Source organism: Bacillus rossius, chromosome 1, assembly GCF_032445375.1.
Source record: "Bacillus rossius redtenbacheri isolate Brsri chromosome 1, Brsri_v3, whole genome shotgun sequence".
Taxonomy (NCBI): Eukaryota; Metazoa; Arthropoda; class Insecta; order Phasmatodea; family Bacillidae; genus Bacillus; species Bacillus rossius.
In genome coordinates this window covers 36,829,591-36,850,173 of record NC_086330.1, presented here as the reverse complement: position 1 = coordinate 36,850,173, position 20,583 = coordinate 36,829,591, and the positions used below count along the sequence as shown (strand labels likewise).

Here is a 20,583-nt window from a genome sequence, read left to right as displayed (position 1 = left end):
GATCTGAACTGTGCAGAGGAGTAAGTGTATGTCACTGTGATTATGTGATCTAGTACGCCATGTGAGGCGTAGTGCAGCCACTGTAATTTGTAATGTTAAGCGGAGGTGTAATTCCCGCTTGTTTCTGTGTAAAGGTGAAGTAAAATGCCACCTATGCAGATATTTACCCTGTGGTTATGCGGAAGTGTAATTCCCGCTATATTGCTGTATTTGAGGTGAAGTGAAATGCCACCCATACAGATGTTATTGTAGCCTGTGAAGCTACCAGTGTACAATGTGTATTGTATTTATGTATCAGTTGGCTTGCACAATTCCTCGTATGAGTATGAACTCAAATGTCACTAAGACATATATTACAACGCTAGACTAGCCTATACCTATGTGAAGCTGTATGTACTGTGTACTAACAAACGAGAAGAAATTAAGCTTATTTAGTGTCGATGTAACTATGTGGTATGATACCCCATCCTGCTGTGTAAACATATGTAAACACTGGCATGCAAAGCATCTCTAAAAGCACATAACACTTCGCAACTACAAGCAGAATAATATAATGCAGGTTACCTTGATTTATTGATGATGCTGAGTAATCCAATAGGCGTCGTTATGTTGATGATGAAAAATAGAAGATCACTGAATTTTCTAATATTTATAGAAGAACTCACTAAGATTTTAAAACTTCACTATTTTTTTTACCATTTCTGGGATGAATTTAGGGAAAAGAATGATCTTTAGGATTGCATTCTAACCAGAATGCAGATTAGAAAAGTATGCACTCATTTCGCATACAAATCCAATCAGATTTAGCTGAAACTTTTAGTTTATTAAACTTTGGATGTCAAGGCATTGATATTCTATGAAATGAAAACACTGAAATTTGGAATCGATGATTTTTAAGGATTTATTGGGAGAAGCCCCTATACAAGAAAATTACGTCGTCTCAACACTATTCACTCGCAGCACTGTCATAGTTGTTGAGTAGTATTCTTCGAATGATGTGAAGAATAGCGAAGCATGTGGATCTGAAAAACTCAGGATCTAAGCCCTTTGTCGCGAGAAGTGAATGTACTCCGGCAAACAAGTGTCCACAAGCAACTTCGCCTAACAGAAGTTTTAAAATTAAAAAAAAGCAAGAAAGTTTTTCTTAAAAAGAAATGAAAAAAATATTGAACATGTGATACCATATGTTGAAAGCTATCCTGATACAGCATGTTTGTGAAACAGCTGATTGGTAAAAGGAACCTTAGCTACACTGAAGCCAGGAGCCTCAGTAGGTTACAAGACTCATGTTACTGATAGTAACCAAGATGAAATGAAATGTGAACATTATTCAACCCAGCGAGACCGCTACGGGATGAAAACAACAGTAATGAAAGATGAGAAGAGGAAGATAAAGCCTCTACAGCTGTTGAGCTGAGCACAGCAGACTGAAATTGAAAAGTTACTAAGTTGGTAATTGTATAAACCAACGACTTCTCTGTATAGGAGAAGAAAATGGAAACAATGTGTAAAGACACTATGAAATTTTGATTGTACAACCTGTAAACATAATGGAATGTTAATGGTATGTTATGTAAATGTTATTATATACCTAATTATATATAAATGTTATATTTTATGATCAATTGCTAGTATGTACTATGTAAACATAACAATGAACTATTAATTGTCAGTATGTACATGATCTGATATATATTCTTGGATGAAATGTTAACAAGTGTGATGAAATGCAAATGTAAATAGCAAGCTAAAGATGCTATAGTTAAATGCAAATATTTTTAATAATGAAATGTAAACATGTAAGTTACAAACATTGAGTAATGAATATAAATTATGTTAGCTATCAATAAGTTATTATGAAAAGCAAAACATGTGATGTTTAATATTCAATAATGATATGCTATAATGATATGTTTTTGTGAAATGTATGAAATCTCATGAAATGAGAACACAAACAAGCAAATGCACTGTGATGCATATTAATCGAGTACAAACTAACAATGTGATATGTTAGTAGCAAGCAAAGTACTAATATTGAATTTATTGTTTATTGATAACCATGCATTGTTATGCAAGAATTGAGATTTAATAATTAATGGTATTTATTTATTTTTTTTCTCTAACAATGATGTTAATAATGTGAATGTTATATGTTAAGCTAGGAATTTTAAGGTTAATTTAAGATATTTTTGTTTTAACGGTGACGTCATAGTGTTCCGCGACAAGTACACAAGTTGTATTGCCTGCAGACACTTGTATTTGCAAGAGTACAAGTACGCACATAGTGATTAAGTTATCGATTAAGACCCGGACACCTATACTTAAGTCAGGTGCGAAGGTTACACCAGAGTGAGCTAGACATAGTGCGGTTCGCAACGATTGTGTACCTAACAGTGAGGGGAATAGACGAGTGCTTCCTTGTGGGAAGTGGTGACCTCGCCCCACGCAATCAGCACCGCAGACGCCACGACGCCGTCTCGCGCGTAGTCGTGAGGCAGGGCGGCTGGATGCTGCCTCATCAGCAGTTGATGACGTCAGCTGCAGTGCCAGATGCCGTGCTGTCTGGTACAGCATCATCGCCTCACGCCAGACCCCGTCGACGCGCGGTGAACCAGGCCAGGTTTGTTGGTCGTTTTGAGGACAGGCGCCGTCTCGACGCCGCTGTCCGCTGCAGGAAGGAGGAGTCGCAGCAAGGATGCAGTCATCACCGCAGATGGACGTTGACCCATTGCCGTGACGTGACCTGGAGAACGTCCTATTGTTGACTCACGTGTACATTGCACCCCTTCGAATCCCTTTAGTGAATCATACTCACAGTAAGTAAGTCCTCCCGAGTCCTTCTCAACAGGAGCGGCTCAAGGCAGAAGCTGTCGGAGAGCAGCAGCAGTTCCAGCCTTCGAAGATTTTGCACTGCAAAATCCGTGAACTTCTTCGCGCAGGTCTGTTAGCAGCGACGACCCGATAAAAAGTGTTTAAAAAGGCGCGATTTTCAGGCGCGCAACGGTAAAAAACGAATCGAGGAGGAGAGGTAGTCTCTCTCAAGTTGTTTTTTTTGTTTGTCGTTTGGTGCGCGCGTTGCTAGGCAACGAAGAGTGTTGTGTATTGTGCGACGGAGAAAGAGAAGTGCCAATCACATTGCACCGTTTTGAACAGGTCAAAGAGCACTGTTCAATGTAATTGACAAGGGCGGCAAAATCTGTACTGCAACATGTTTGTTTTGACAGTTTAATTATTTATTGTTATTTACGATTTATTTTATTTTTGTTTGCTCTATGTATAATATCATTTATTTTCAGAAACGGCAATATTTGGTTATGTATGTCTATGGAAAAGTGATTGTTTGGATTTTTACCGGACTATTTGAACGAGGTATTGTTGATACCCCTCTAAGGACTAATGGACTTGAAAACTGTAAACGGTAAAATTAACGCCGTAATTTTATTATGTAAATTATTAATTTTAATATTTATGTATTTGAATTTTAAGTGAAATTTTGTTATCCGCGCAATTGTTGCGTTCGGAGTTTACGTTTTCGGTAAGAAATTAGGTAACTGAAACGGTCCTTTTGGCCAATCACGGGCCACCATTTAAAAGTGAGTCTTACTGGTTATTTTGAGGAAACTAGTAAGAAAGAGAGTTCTACAATGGCCAGCTGAATGAGCGGCAACTTCGTGACGTCGGCGAATTTAAATCCTGAAAATTAGCTATCTAGCATCAGGCATCCCGGATAGTGGATGATAATTATGAACCATTAGGGAGTTCAGAACATTTAAATAGGATTTATCTAAAAAGATAAATATAATAGGAGTGATTAACGTGAGTAATAAAAGTGCCCAGATTTTTTGTGCCCTAATCTTATGCACGAATCACGAAACTCCCGTTTTTACGTCACATCGTCGCCGAAACTTATTATAAACATTGATTTCATGAATTAAATTGACTTTATAGAGGATTTAAATAATACTTGGACATAAATTTTACGAATTTACACATTAATTAACAGACTCAGTGGTCCTATAGATGAGAGGCTCTGAGCTCTGCCGATGATTTTGAACCTATCTAGCCGAGGTAAATTGATTTAAGTTCCCTAAAAAAAAAAAAACATTAATTAAAAACTGTGTAGTGTCAACGAACCCGAATTAAGACTTTTGAAAATATTTAAATGTGCGCAACATAACTCCTGGTAATTGAACTTTTATTGAATTACTATGATGTCACCGTTAAGTTAGGTTGTTGTTTTGGATATGAATAATAATTAAATATATTAATAAGATTGAAATCTTTTAAATCGTTTTTACATTGGAAATAAAATAATTCTATATTTAATATTCACAGTGTTGTGTTGTGTTATTTGTAAGTCCACCTACTCCAGTGTGTATTTATGTATGTTCCATATCAATCAAATAACACCTAACTGTGACTTACCTTATGTCAACATTACCAGTGAAGAGTCACACAATTTAAGAAATCTAATTTATTACACAGTTTTATTCAGCCCAACGTTTAAGTGTGTGTGTGGAGCCTACTAAGCAGCACGAAAGTAGCTCTACATATTTAATTGGCTACCCTAGCGGGGCCTAAACAACTAAGAAGGTTCCCGCACAATATATATATAATATATATATATATATATATATATGTGTGTGTGTGTGTGTGTGTTTGTGTGTGTGTGTTGAACTTATAATGGCCTAGGGTCAGCTAAATATATGCGTACCTAACAGTTACTTCAGTATTGCACCGTATTTTATCCAGGTGTGTTAAATTCAGTGTTTAAAACCAGTGGTTTTTATAACCTGTAATCAGTAGTTTTTACAGACAGCTAGGTACATCTTATACCTTAGCCAAGTGAAACATGGTTGTGTGTGCAAACCCCTTTATAAAATAAACATTTCTATTTTGAAAGATATAAATTTTTGTGACATCCCAAACCTGATAAGTATTTTTATTGCCAGTGAATTTAGTTGTTGTAACTCCACAACTAGTGGTCCTTTAAATAAGACTTCTTTTGAAATCTACCCTGGGAATCCAGCAGAGAGCAAACTGTTTAGTAAATATTAAATGATAGTCAGATATTTTCAAAAAAGGATTTTTTCCAATGTAATTACTTTTCCTTGTAATATTAGTAAAGTAAACTTTTGAATTTTTGTGGAATAGACCATTGAGTTCCAGTTAACTCCAGATATCGAAACAATAATTAACCTTAAAGTTGTTTAAAAAATACACTAAACTACATGATTTTATAAACATAGAGATGAAAAGTAATAATTTTAATCATATATTTTTATTGATGTTGATTGTTGTGACATAGTGTTTATGTGGCAAAGAGTCACGGTTTCACGTAGAACATACTATTAAATTCAGTACACTCCATCTTCCATTTATTCTGCTTTTATTTGACTTTAATCTTTAATCACTCTCTACTTGTTTATAGTTCTACTTTTATAACTATGTATCAGTATGGTGTGTGTTTTTGCTTGTTGTGGTCAGTTACTGTTGTTGCCTGTAGTATGGCTTCAACTTTCATGCATACACCTTAGATTAATAACAGTGGCACACACAAAATTAAGCAGCAGTGCACACTGGGTCCAAGATTATAATCACCAATTACCAGAACTCCAGCCATGCTTACAATCACAATTTACCTATTTTTGAATATAAAGCTTTAAGACCAGCTTTCATTTGGTTCCAAGATAATGCGCTACAAACGACTGTGAACTATCACTAGTATGAGATATCACGAGATGTCCAATGAATTAATGAATTACACTCAAGGCTGTCTCACATACCAAGTTGATTTTTTTATTATTATTTCCTAATTGCTTATATTTAATGGCCGATTCTAAAATTTTTACTGATTACCTCCTTTGCATTTGTTGTTCTGCTATTAATATTTTGAATGTATACACTTAGTGTGATATGAGTGTTTATATCACTTGCACAACTTTTTACACCCACATTATTGCACTAAGTATATGTTAAAATATATTTGTTGCAGAACAACAAATACAAGGGAGGTATTGAGTCAAAATTTTAGAAATATCCCTTAAATAAAAGTAATGATAAAGCAACACTGTGTAAGATCGAGCTTCAATATCTTGTCTGCATCAGAATCATTGCATACAATAAAGACCAACTGGAAGTGGATGAAGCATTATCACAATGAATTGAGAGGAAGGGGGAGGGGAGAGAGAATGCTAATAAAACCCACTGCCTCAAAGCAACATCTGCCACATTTCCCATGTGTGTAAAATCCAGAGTGAGCGATCTGACCACTAAACCCCGTGGTGGCCCCTCCAAAGGTATGAGAATTTTGTAATGTACATCAGTTTGGCAACAAACAATAGTAAATTTACTTGTACTGTAATTACACGAGCTTCTCTGGTACCGCTTTCGTAAGTTCCGAATAATTTATCAGTCTCTGAAGGAAATATGAGTTTTGGCCTGCAGCACAAAAGCTGTCATTCACAAAGCAAACCATGAATAAAGAATGAGGAGACAAAGGGAAGAGGAGAGGAAGAGGGTGGGACCCTGTAACAAGCTCCATGCACTCTCTCTCTCTCTCCCCCCCTCCCTCCCTCCACATTCCATCAGCCAGTAAACAAGAACAGACAAATGTGGCATTAAGATGTAGAGCCATATTCAGAAATATTACTTTTCTTTTCCATTTAGGTTACCTTAATGAAGGAAGACACGTCCATTTTCTTAAAGTACCGTGCAGAATCGCAAAAAGGCCAGCTCGCTCCTTTACTTCTCGCTCCTAAATAAAAAGAAACCTGACCATCTCACGAACGAACAGAAACCTCAGTGACATCACGGGAACGTCATGGCTATAAGCCAATAGGAAAAATTATGTTGTTACCTAATGTTTTCATTTTGTTCAGAACGATGGCCTCAGCTGTATACTTAATTATTTGTGGGGTATATATAGCATATTAATATATCAAAGTTATGAATTACAAATAGGTATAAACTATAATCATACTTTTTATACATAGTTTTATTCCCATTCAACATGCTGAATAAAGTCCAAACAAAAAAGTAATCATCATTTTGAATTCTCATATTCAATTATTAAGTTTGTGTGCATGAGTGTGAGACATATTTGAGCAACTACAATAAAAGCTACATAGGATTAAAGGTTTTCTCTAAGTAAGCATAACATGGTACGGATAGTTAAATAGCTTATTCCAAAAAATTTCCCGAGGAGTTGAATTATCTCGAGAGTGTTTAATTTGACTAAAATGTATACGTTTTCATTTTGCTAGTAACAAAAAAACTAAATATACATGTGTGTCAATGCTGGTGGAGTGTTGTGTTGGAAACAACACATTTAACTGACGACAGCTGTCGTGTCTATCCTGGTCCCTAGGCCCGCTGTTGCCCATAGCCGTCTGGTCCGGGCATGAGTGTAAAAAAGTGTTTGAGTGGTGCTTCGAGTGGTGAGCGCATCTGAGCGCGGCGGCTGGTGTGACGAATGACAGTGTTATCTGACCCGGACCGCATACTGTCTCCCACGCATCTCGTGCGCCCCCCCTCCCCTGCTTCCCGCTCCCCGTGCGCCGGTGCGTGGGAATCAGTCGTAGCTCGCCCCTCATCCGCGACGGACGTGTCTGAGCGCTGCTCCGCGCTTGCCGCTAGCGACTCGTGAGTGGTTCGCCGTTTAGCAGCCAATGCCTGAACGACATAGACCGAACTACGGACATACATAGACCGAACTAAGTGGCATCTCAAGCGGCCGACAGCTCAAGGGGTCGCTGTTGTCCTGGCCCCCTCTTGTAAGCCACAAGGTGAGAACCCGTTCACTCCCTGAGTTTTAGGCTGGCCATCGCTCTCATCACGACAGGGAATCACTCGCAACAGGGGTCAGAGAGCCAGGTGACGCCATAATATTAAAAATATTACCCACCGAGGGTAATTATAAGCTGAAAAATTTTTTTTTAAATTTATTCCTGTAAAAACTGCAAAAGCAGGTTTTAAGATTTAGATCCATTCCTTCCCCCTATTTCCACTTTTTAAAATCAAGCTTTGCGACAAGTGCGGACTGCAGAGGGCATACCTGTCTACCTGCAGCATTAGTTTAGTAAATTATGATAATAAAATTAAACATGTGTGCCTTCTGTTTTGCTACGAAAAGCAGTCTGATTGAGATTTCATATTAAAAACCTGATTGGGGTGTGGGAAGAGATAGTCTTACTAAATGAAAAAGGAGTCTAGGAATAATTAATATTTGTAAAACCCGAAAACTACATTAAACTAATATTTTAATTGAAGCCTAACCAAATGTACATGTTTTGACCTTAATATTGACTCAACACCACCCTTTCCATTTTATTTACCTCAAGCAAAAATATTACAAATCTTTATCTCCCATTTATTTCTAGCAAAGGTGTTGTTGCTACATGAAAACGCTTTTATTTCTCATGGAACAAACTCATGTAAGATTAAAAGGATTTTATAGTACCCCTGTTCCATTAGTTCCAATGTGTTTGTATCCTGAGCAGAATAAGTAATGTCAAAAAAATTTGATTCCCCCACTTTCTCTCATTTAGCAAACAAGCAAAGCTTAGTTAGATGTTGTTACTGATAGTCCTATAATAAAAACCATATTTATTTGTAAATAATTAATTCATAGAACACTTGAAGGGTGCTTTACCACAAAAGTAGACAAATATGCCCTTGTGACAAAATAAGTAAACAAAAGCATTTAATCCCCATTTAGCTTTCATTAATAGGTATATAGCAATTTCTACAAATATGATGAAGTAATTCTGAAAGAGTGCCTCTTTTTTTGGAAGAAAAAAAATACTTCACTTAAAATGTTGAGATATCTACTTGAAATTATTTTCCAGTAGTAGGTACTCTTTTAAAGACTGATTAAGTAGGGTAGGTACATGAAACCTTAGAACAGTTGGGTGGTTTTTATTATCTAAATTTAAAGTAATATTGAATACATAGTAAATAAAGTTGGTTAGGTTAAGTTACCTACATTTAAAATTGGTATTCCTAACCAAATGTTCAAGAATTTTTCAGTATTTTTAATGGAGCTAAACTAACCAACCATCCATACAATTATAAAATATGTTTTAAGTAGCTAACCAAATGCAACTGACTATTTTCTCAATTTTATTCTCTCTCTTTTTTCATGTACCTAACCGGTCATTCCAACTGGACTTTCACCCAGTGGCAAGGCATCCTCCGTTATCACCCCCCTCCCCCTAGCATTCTCCTCATATCCTTTGCATCCTTCACCCCTAGCATCTCTTCATCCAACCCATTCCACTACCTTCCTGTCCTACCAAGAAAAGCTACCCCTACCACTTTCTGTTCATCTCCAGTCCCTCTGCTAGGGTGTAAAAATTAACTTTGCTCCTGAAAAGATTACACAGACTTTATTGCACCATAAATCACTTTATTGTACACAATACTAATTACACGGGAGAACTAGAAGGCATATATCCAAAATGTTTCCTGCATTTCAGTTTTTGCTACAACCCCAGAAATGAGTCGAGCAACATTTGAATGAAATGAGCATGATAATTTTTTTCCCCCAATACTTACAAATAAAATTCTTAATTAAATAAAGCACTAAAAAACTTCTTGACATTGCATTTTAAAAATATAACAAAAAAAAATGCTTGTGTTTATAATTTCCAACTATACCTACAAATTAAGTTATACAACGCCAAAATTATACTACATATATCACACCCAAAACACTGTCAGCTAAAATTAGTCAGCGATGTTATTTTAAAGCATTAACACACTCACGAAAGATTTAACTGTTTATTAAATCATGACTTAAACAACACAACTATAAATAAATGTCTGTGCTGGATACTGTAGTGATCTAACACTAGTAGAGTACTTAAAATGTTAACAATATGCAACAGAACTTTTCCTGTTCATTATGACAAAATATCATTATTAACTAACAGCACAAGTCCAATTTCTCTCTAAATTAACTAATAGTTTTATTAACCAATTTGGTTTTTTGAAAAGTTGTTCGCCTTCTTGATGTAGAAGTCCTTAAGGTTCGGATCCGGCAGCCTAATTCCTGACAGCTTCTTTTACTTGAAATTTAGGACGTCCTCAAAAAGGGAGGTTGAAGGTTGGTCTTGCAGTATAGTTAAGGCTAACTTTTCATTTTAGGGAGTCTAAAAAAAAGGGTTCTTGCATATGGCTGATAGTGTGTGTAGATTTTCAATTAAATGTTTCCATAGATGTGAATGCATAAAAGTTAATAATTTACATTTTGTTGAAAACACTGGGACTGAACGTTGTGTGGAAATTTGCCAGTTACTAAAATGATGGGTATATGGAAAATGAATATACTTGTTCTGAATTAATTTTTCAAACAATTTTCATTTTATGCATTTTTCTCTATGAGACACTGTTTGAAAGAAATAACACTATTCTTAAACAAATTCTGAAGGTCTATAAATCTAACATTACACTTAGTAGGTATTTCAGCATTATCTTCTGCCATTGTCAATTCTCACACTAACTGTGCTTTTCACTTTTTCCAAAAGAAATACACAGCATCTTTACCAGTATCAAAAAAAAATATTAAAAATAAAACTTTGACATGAAATCATGCACAAAAAGTAAACATTATATATAAATTTTAATTTTGTGAAACTTAAGTCACTAAAAACATTACAAACTTACCAGAAAAAAAAAACACACACACACACACACACAATGTTGGTATGTATGACACAATAAATAAATTCTGAAACCGTTTGACCAATTGCCATGAAAGTTGGCACATAGAAGAGTTTTTCAATGGAAAAGGTTTTTATGTTATCAATTTTTTTTTTTGTAACTCACAGCTATATGATAAACTTTTATACCGTTCAACTAATACTCCCTTAAAAATTAGTTGAAAATTCACTGTGGCTAAACTGATAAATGAAATTATTTTGTTTGTATTTTTCAGTCTATTGAAAATTTAATATAAATTAAAATTTTAGATCTGGAAATGATACACTATAAATAGCCATACTATGTAACTGGGAATTTTATGTAAATGTTTTCCTGTGTTTTACGAGTTTACCTATTAGCAAATACTGTATATATGTATATGTATAATTAAGAGAAAACAATTTTCATCATGAGACGAACCAAGAATATTCCTAGTCATTTAATTTTCATTTTTTTTTATTGCTGAAGAATGGAAAGAAATTCACATAACCCTACAATTGTGTCAGATTTATGGTGCGATGCAGAGTGAACACAAGTTAAAACTACTCACCTGGGACCGACACAATAGAATTTCCCCTGCTGCTGCCACTGGGAGACCGGCACAGAGCAGCACCGCTCGGGCAGCTCTTCGGCCGACGGGAGTCCTCGCACGATCTGACCCACACACATCACAAGTTTCACTCGCAACACATCACTGAATCTATTTTTTTTCCCTCCTTGGTATAGCGAAAGGTCTTTGATCAGCATTCTATGATTCGGCACCAACCAAGCAGCTCAGGTTCAGATTTTTTGGGTGGACCTTTACCACCAGGTCACATTACTGCGCGGCATGTACTTTTACCTACCTACATCAAAGTTTATCCATACTATCTGCAATAACTGCTAGTGTACAAAAAATAATACTTTGATCCTTAACAATTATTACTTAACAAGTTAATTCATTAAACTTCATGTTTAAAACACCTATAATTACCCATTCATCGTTCATCCTACCCCCAGGAAAGTTTACACAGGCTCTATTGCACCATGAATCAATTTATTGTAAACAATACCAATTACACGTGGGAACTTAAAGGCATATATCCAAAATGTTTTATTCATTTCAGTTTTTGCTAAAACATAATAGATGCTACAACTCCAGAAATGGGTCTAGCACCATTTGGACAAAACGAACATATTATATTGTGTATTTTCCAATATTCGCAAATTAAGTTCTTAATTAAATAAAGCGCTAAAATACTTCTTGGCATTGCATTTTAATAATAAAAAATAACATAAACTATGTTAGTGTTTCTAATTCCCAAAAATACAGACAAGTTACAAAACCCCAAAATTATGCTTCATATATCACACCCAAAACACTGAAAGCTAAAATTAGTCAGCACGATTTTATTTTAAAGCATTAACACACTTAAGAAAGATTTAACTGTTAATTAAATCACAAACAACACGTCAAATGTAAACAAATGTCTGGGCAAGATACTGTAGTGGTCTAACACTAGAATACTTATAATGTTACAATATGAAACATTACTCTTCCTACACATTTATTATGAAAAAATAACATTACTTACTACCATCACAAGTCGAATTTCTGGTGGGTTACAATTCATGTCAAAAATATATTGACTTTTGATAATTAGACAAAATCGCTACTCCAGCTTGGCCATGGTACCGAGCGTGCCCAATGAAATACCTTTCATTGTATTACTTAGTAGGACCTCTACTTATGAAAGTACTAAAAATGTGGGAATATTCATGAATCAATTTTTTTAATATATTTCTATACATAACCATGTTTTCAAACATTTGTGCACCCAAACATCCAAATATTGGTGACAAATCGCCTGAACACATAATTAATTACACTAACTGAGATATTATTAATTGAATAGGGTTATATGTATAATGACAACCAATTATGCATGTATCATACAATCAAAATCATCAGAAAATCAAGCTTCAAACTTATGAGTGGTGGCTAATAAGACTGTGTTTCACTACTTCCAAGAAAATGTGTAAATTTATTAATAAACTAGTAAATTTTTAACGATGTGAAGCATACAGAGAACAAACAAAGCTGTTTGTTTACTCCAATGGTACCAGAACACAGTGGGAACCACAGAAAATCGCTTTTTCTAGTGACGACACAATGAGACTGTGATTAAATTTTTTGATAAAACCTGCCTAAAATCTGAGAGATAAAATTTAGTGCCATCACCAATACCTTCAGGCCTGAACCACAATCAAACTGCGATAAGAAATTTCATATCTTCAATTTAAAAATGATTATGCTAGAGAACATGTTATGTTTCCTTCAGACAATGAAAGAGCAAAAGAATACATTATCAAACTAAAGAAAATGTAAAGGAACTCTTCAATTTAAGCATTTGTGGTGTTACAATGCCACACATGATTGTAAAAAGCTTAATGCATACGTGTGAAACATTATACCTAGAATGGAGCCTTACAACAATTAAATGGACGAACTCATATAGGAAGGGATTTCTAACAAGCTTATAGCAACAAACGAGCAATAAAATACGCTTAACAAATTATGCAAAACAAGGAAGTACGTGTGTGATATACAAAAACTTAAAAAATAAAAAATATACAGTCCTGCATTTAGGTCGACCCAGAGAACACAGATGATAGTTACAGCTAGAATCCAAATCAGGGAAATTATTATGTCTGAAATCACGAAGGAAAATCAGGTTCGCATCCCTATTCAAGGGAATAGTATAAGCATTTAGCAACTTGCAAATGTGGACCTTTGGGTGGAATCATGTCAGGGCAAATTTTCAAACAAGCACAGAAGGAAGCAAACTAGATTTTTGTAAGGTGGCAGAAGAACACAAATTTAGACAAATTTACCCGGAAATAGAAACAAAGGATAATTTTCATGGCACCACCACCGGATGTCAAGCTAAACAAGTTACTTATGTGCTCATGATTTACTCTGGGGTTCAATGCTGCCTAACCAATACAAGTACCCAAAGAACATTGGAAAGCTAAAGAAAGTGTGACTAGTATCAAAACAAAAATGGATGCAAATTACAACAAGTAGGACATTGCACGTCCCCTTTTATGCCTTACGAGTCCAAGTCCCACGCATGCTCTGTGGCTCAGAGTAGGGGAAAGGGGTAGATCACAGAGAACACCAAACAAACGCAGGGGAAGAAAGGGTGGTACAAGGAAATTTAGTGTCCGGTTGTCTGCCGAACTAATGACGATTTACAAAAGAAATAGTGTGCCAGCTTCACTTCTAATTAAACTTGTTATGAATAAAATAACATGCATAAAGTGTGAACTAAAACACTGAACAAAAAATCAGCTAAAACATGACAATGAATACAAATAACACGCACATCTATACTAATTACAAGAACAAAATGGAAAAAAACAATGGCACAAATGTCTGCAAAATAAAAGCAACTTTAATCAGCCTATCAGACTCAAAATAAACTTGCACAAATTTGCTAACTTGATAAATAAAGGATGACTGCATAAAACTTACTTGGCCAACAAGGGGACTTAAAAACATAAAAATATTAATGATTGTAAATAAATGTATTTTTATTTAGGAGACATAATCCAACAGAAGCACTAAAGACAAAATTTTATGTATGCTTTCCAACTAAAAATTTATAACAATGACATTAAATTACTCATTTAACCAGATAAAAAACATTCAATTTTTTTTATAGAAAGCATTAGTTTATAACTTTACAGAAACTCACAAAAGTAAATTGTTGTTTTAAAATATGTATCCTAATTAAATGATTAAAACACACACTAATATTCCAAAAGAATATCTGAAAGTACATATATTGAAATAGAGGGAATTATTAATTACTCCAACTGATATTCAAGATTATTTGTAGGGTTTGAAATACCACCTAACTTGTGTTTAGAATTTCCCATTAAAATAGATATTATCTCTTAATAAAAAATTTAACTGTGGAGAGCATAACAGAATTTATCAACACTGAGTTAGAAATACAAAACTCTCTACTCAAAAGAACTGAGGTACTACTATGACATAACAGTTTATTGGGCACTTCTGTAGCCTTAACCCACAAGCCAAGCAATTATGAATAACATGCTTAGTTTAAGCATAAAACATTCTGAAAGCAATTAGCAGCAAACTTGACTAGTAAATCAGCACTTTTACAGAGTGTCTACAAATGCTTGGTGGATCATTTTCTAGAATTTTTCAAGACCTTCAAAAATTTTTTTTAATGTGTAAACATCTTATCTCTCTGTATACGGGATTTGGTAGGAGTAATTTCTTAAAAATGGAACAGAAGTCGATGATCGGAAATGTGGACGAAAATGGCGGACCCACATGTAGCAACATAAACCTATGTACAGTCACTATTGTAATAATTAGGGTACGTTTCCAACCTTTTGGTGTGCCAAATGAGACGTTATGATAGTGAAACTACCCTGAAATATAGTTTGGTAAAGAAAAATAGTTATAATAAACAGTAAGCCCAAGTTTTAAAATACGTTACGAAAATTGCATCACATTGTTGATAATACATAGTCTCCTCTCTACATCAATTTGTCCCGATAGCTTAGTGCCAGATGCATGCTTGTTAACCTGATGGGATAGGGTTCAAATCTTGCTGCTGGGAAATTTGTTTTTCTTTTCTTTTTTTTTAATATTATAATGTTCAATCAGCTAAATAATTAAGTTTTGTTTGTAGGAAGTATTTATAGACTGATTTCAGTCCTTTAAGCAAAAACAAATTTACAAACAAATACTTAGTGTTATAATACGTTTTTAGTATGTTATTTTAGTAATGCCATAGAAGTATAACTTATAACGTGTGCAAAAACTTTACAGTATTAACTGTACAATGAATTTTAAAAATATGGACAGTATTTCAATAAAATTCCTCGTTGAAAATCAAGTAGAAAGCCATGATCTATTGTACTGGAACTTTAATTTTTAAAAATACCTGAAAGATAATGCCACGTTCATAATGCTCTAAAGAACCAACAAAATATCTTTGACGCCATTTGACAATTTTCCTGGTTAATAAACCATAAATATTTTTGAAGTTGCTATTATATTTACTTATGACTATTCAAGTTTACTAAATGTATTCCAGGATAGTTTCCAAACACAATGTTTACTTTTGCACCTCAATATGCTTATTACATCCCCCAATATTTGCGAAACATGCATGGGTGCATGTTGCCACATGTGTATCCGCCATCTTGACGACTTAGGCTCGTGGCTATAGCAGTTTCTGCATGCATGCACATTGGACTTTCAACCTGTCAAATTTCCATTGTGCAATGCATGCTTAATTCATTTTATTTCTGGTGCATGCTAAAATTTCTCTCTCAACGCACTTAAAGAAGTATAACCTCAAAAATGCAGGTAATGATAATTCTGGTCCAAGAGGAAATTTCACATGTTCAGGTCGAGGCATTTAAATGCAATACGTTCGGTGCTCCTGTTGTTTGGATAGCCCTGAGAAATCAATAGTACCATCTTGTTAAACAGAATTATAGATAGGTTTAAAAAATGGAAATAGTTTTACAGTTTTTCCCTAAAATTAATGATTTTCGTATATTTACCACGCTTGGAATTATTTTTCATAATTTTACATCAAATTTGGTGTCCAAATTTTGTATTATAAATTCATTTAACACAAGAATGCATGAATTTGCTAGTAATCGCGGTTAGATGTTTACACATCACTGGTGAGTACTGAGACTTGCTAACATTTTATTTACTTACACAAACCAGGCAGTGATACAGAATTTAAAATGAAATAATGAATGGTTAACAACTTACTTTGTCATTAGCCCATTAATGCTCTTTCGTTGCAGGTATTTGCGAGTGGCTGCAGATATTGTGAGCTGAGGCAATGCACGAGACTGTTGTTTGGCAACTCGCAACCTGTCAGTAGCGATCACATCCATTTTCTCCTTCACAGTTATTGAGAAGAAGAGATGGTGAAGCTCCAGTATTGCAGAATTCAACTAAAATGGTCACAATTACTTTCATGGAAAAAAAATCATGTCAGTATGCCAAATTTCTCAAGTATGGTCTGGAAGGAAAGGAAGAATGGCTACAACCAAAAAAGTTATATAACAATAAGATCAACTGATTTATTCAAGGAGTATGTTTGATTAATATAAAAATGCTCTTAAGGCTTGGTCTCATATGGAAAATTGACAATTAAATTTTTGATGGAAAAATTTTGCTGTAACTGATGTTTATGTGCATTTCATGCTGATAGCTCTCTTGCATTTGTAGTTTAGTGGGCAAGTTTTATCACCAGATACTGTAAAACCTTGTTTAGCCTGCCGTCGTTGATCCGGATCAGATTTGTAGACATTTTATTGAAAGTTCACATAAAATTTTTTGACTACATTAGCAAGAACGTAAGTACACCAAATATTTTTTAGTTTGATTCAATGCACAGTTCCTGCATAGATAGTAAAATTATTGAGTTATTGAGTTATTATTGTTGAGTTTAAGATAGCACCAGTTGATAAACATCATGGCGTACAAGGAGCGTCAGCCCGACACCGCTCCAGCTGAACTATTAATGATAAAGCATTCGCGTGACTGAGCTTCATTTAAATGCCATACATATTTCAAACAGAAAGAAAGTGGATTAATTCTTTGAATAGAAATAATTTTAAAAGTTATTTTTATGTATTGTTAACAGTACAGGGCATGTATACTATGAATTTTTGTTACAAAACTTAGTTTTTTATCTTAATAAACAGTAAGTCTGCTTATTTAAGGATTTTATTTTGCTTATTATCCATATTAACCACATTATCCAGATTTTTGGTTGTCCAGACTGCCTTTGGTTCCAGTCAGTCTGGATAAACGAGGTTTAAGTGTATTTACTTAAGTTACTTTCAGGCTGTAAAACATCACACAATTGAGCAACTTTTCACACCTAATATGTTAGGCATAGAAATATCCATTAAAAATGTTTGCAACAGATCAACAAATGTGTGATATTTGCAGTGATAGCCCTTAAGTACTAGTAGTAGTAGTAGTAGTAGTAGTAGTAGTAGTAGTAGTAGTAGTAGTAGTAGTAGTAGTAGTAGTAGTAGTAGTAATAAGTAGAAAATAGGGGGGAAATGGTATGCAAGACCAAGCCTTAATGCATAGCCCACAGCAAGCTCCTAAAAAGCACCTCTACAGCTTAAACATTCAACAGTGTTATATGCATACACATAAAGGAACTGTAGAAACTTCCTGATTACACCTTCATACCCAGAAATTTAAAAAAGTCAGTGGAAAAATGAAATGCTTATTGCTTCAAATATTTCTAAGCTGCCCATATAGAAATGTAGTGCCACTACAGTAGACTAATACAACTACTTAACTCAATATCTACCAATGCTTGAGTGTTTACTATGTAGCTGCAAGCAGATGAACATGCATACATGTACCATTTATTCACACATACACATATGCATATAAATGCCAAACATGAACACACAATGGGCATGTAAACACACACACGCACACAATGTTTCATATTTAAAAGTATTACAACCGCCAATTTCACAATCTACTTAAACATAAAAATCTGCAGTTTACTCCATTCTATTTCTGACTTGATTCAAAATCCACTAAAAAAAATCTAAGGCCTTCTTGCAAAGTGGTGACTTCTGGTAACATTATTAATCTGCACATGATTTATACTTAGATTTTCGAAAGCCACCCTTTTGCTCAAGTGCAGTACGCACACATGGGCATACATAGTTGAGGTAAACAGGTTGAGTCAGAATTCTACTGTCAAACTTCAGCTGCAGGTACATCACAAAAAACTTAGATGAAGTGCTTTACAAGGCTTTCTAAATTAGTTATAGCTGAACAAATTTTTTTTTATTGCAAATAATTCAGAATGTATTTAAGACGGATCACCATGTTGCCGCCCGCAAGGGGGAAAACATGAAGGCTTGATTAGAGCAAAACACTGACAAGTGTTGTGAGAAACACACAAAAGGTTTAGTGAATTTTTTAAAAAGTTAATAATAAACCACCACTCATGTATTCTTGAAAACAAGCACAGCAGCGGGCAATTATTGGGAGTACTTCACAAATCCAAACTACAGTGTAAAATCTTTATAACATCACTCGATTTAACGACAAACTCCTTAAAAAGTCGAAATTGCTTGACTTTGTTTACCTTGTTTTCTATACAATAATACACTCTATATAGCGTCACGCTCATTCTATTTAACGACAACAATACAGCATTATAAATCATTAAGCAGTACTTTCTAAGTTGCCGAAGTTGATAAGAACTGCAGCTGTGTACGCTCTTTTGTTTGCTGTTTTGTTGTTATATTATCTAGCACATGTTTACTTCGACTAACGTACCGGAGATACTAAAAAATTTTGTCTTTTGTTTTTGTATAATGAACTTGCACATTTTTACCTCGGTCACTAGATTTTTGTCAAGTTGTTACACGTTATCATTATCGCAGTTGCTTACAGACTTTCGAACTGTAAACATGGCGAGTAAATGAAAATCTTTATGTATTGACGAAAAAGTTTTATTAATACGCTCAATAGAGGCGGGAGAAAAGATCAGTGATGTTGGAAGATACTGTGGATTTAGCCGCTCTACCGTGTCTACGATATGGAAAAACTAAGAAAAAATAACAGACTATACGCAATAAGTGTTGTTATTTGTATGAATATTAATGTTTGTGTGTAAAATGTTTACTATATTAGTAAACACATATTATCATAGAATTGTAAAATGATATCTTTTTTTTCTCTCCATTTAACAACCACTCTCTATAATGCCGAAAAATGTTCAGCCTGTTAACTGTCGTTATATAGAGTTTACACTGTATAAACAAAGATATCTCAATCAACAGAGTGTAATTTTATCATGAAAACAAACAAATTACTGAACCTATCATCATGAAAGTGTAACAAATATTATTACAAGAGAAAAATAAAAAGGTTAAATTACTATAATAAAAAAATTCAATTGGCCTCAAATGGTCTTATTGGAGCCTAAACGCAACTTGCTAAATAGGGCTCTGAGTTAACAAAGTGTTTTCACTACAAAATGATTCACAAGACAAATATAATTACACTAAATCTTCAAATTAAGTCGTATTAGGTCTCTTCGATGTGTACACTAATTGACACCAAGGTAAACCCCTAGGTTAAGCGGGTGATGACTCAGTCGACAAATGCCTTATAGATAGTTGAAAGTGGGGTCAACTCGAGGGCCCCACTGCAGCAAGTCATCTAGCAGTCGTGGTACCTGCCGTATAGCGCCCTCCTCCCTAATGACGCTCAACACGGACTTCGCTGGCACGAACCAAGTGTGGAACATCAAGTTCCGAAGATGACTTCTGCAGCTGGGCAAATGAGCAGCCAGCCACACCTCGCTCTTCCGACTCGTTGGCACTCGTGAACTGTCACACTCGTAATGGAGAATTACCATCATGCAAACATCTACAAATTGTTTGCGTTCCAAAGCTCTGACAGTGACATAAACTCATTAAGTCCTCTTTATAGCCTTCGATGATATTTGCCCTTCTGGCTTCGAAGTGAAAAAATAAAGTCGCCTGCGAGAATTTTCGTACATTGAGGGCAACTTGCCCTTACCCAAAGATCGTAATTTCACTAAGTGGTTCTTCTGAAATTACTCACTCAGCGAGAAACAAATCACTCCATGAGTTGTGTCGACGAGTCTCTGAATGAGTGACAAGTTACCTCTTCTGCAACTATCTCCTGTTGGCACCTCAGCGCTGATCGAGCTAAGTCCGAACTCACTTGTAAAAAAGTTAAAAGTCCAGCTTACTCACTTCTGAGGCTAAGTCCAACAGGCAGCTGGGCGTGGCGTCGGGCAGAGTGAT

At 35.0% G+C, this 20,583-nt stretch overlaps 1 protein-coding gene across 25 annotated transcripts in view; it reads right to left on the bottom strand.

The window, feature by feature from the left end:
- Window positions 1-20,583, bottom strand: part of LOC134534589 (uncharacterized) — a 58,079-nt gene that overhangs the window by 23,517 nt on the left and 13,979 nt on the right. For 11 of the 25 annotated variants that reach the window (XM_063373080.1, XM_063373124.1, XM_063373208.1 and 8 more), the window contains 2 exons: window positions 16,520-16,707; window positions 11,255-11,358 (listed from right to left, as the gene is read on the bottom strand). In XM_063373080.1, the coding sequence (XP_063229150.1) occupies window positions 11,255-11,358; window positions 16,520-16,707 (292 nt within the window). Of the gene's footprint in view, window positions 1-6,674; window positions 6,758-9,390; window positions 11,359-16,519; window positions 16,708-20,583 lie in introns of those variants that run through there. The other 14 variants (XM_063373133.1, XM_063373149.1, XM_063373225.1 and 11 more) reach the window with 3 other exon arrangements.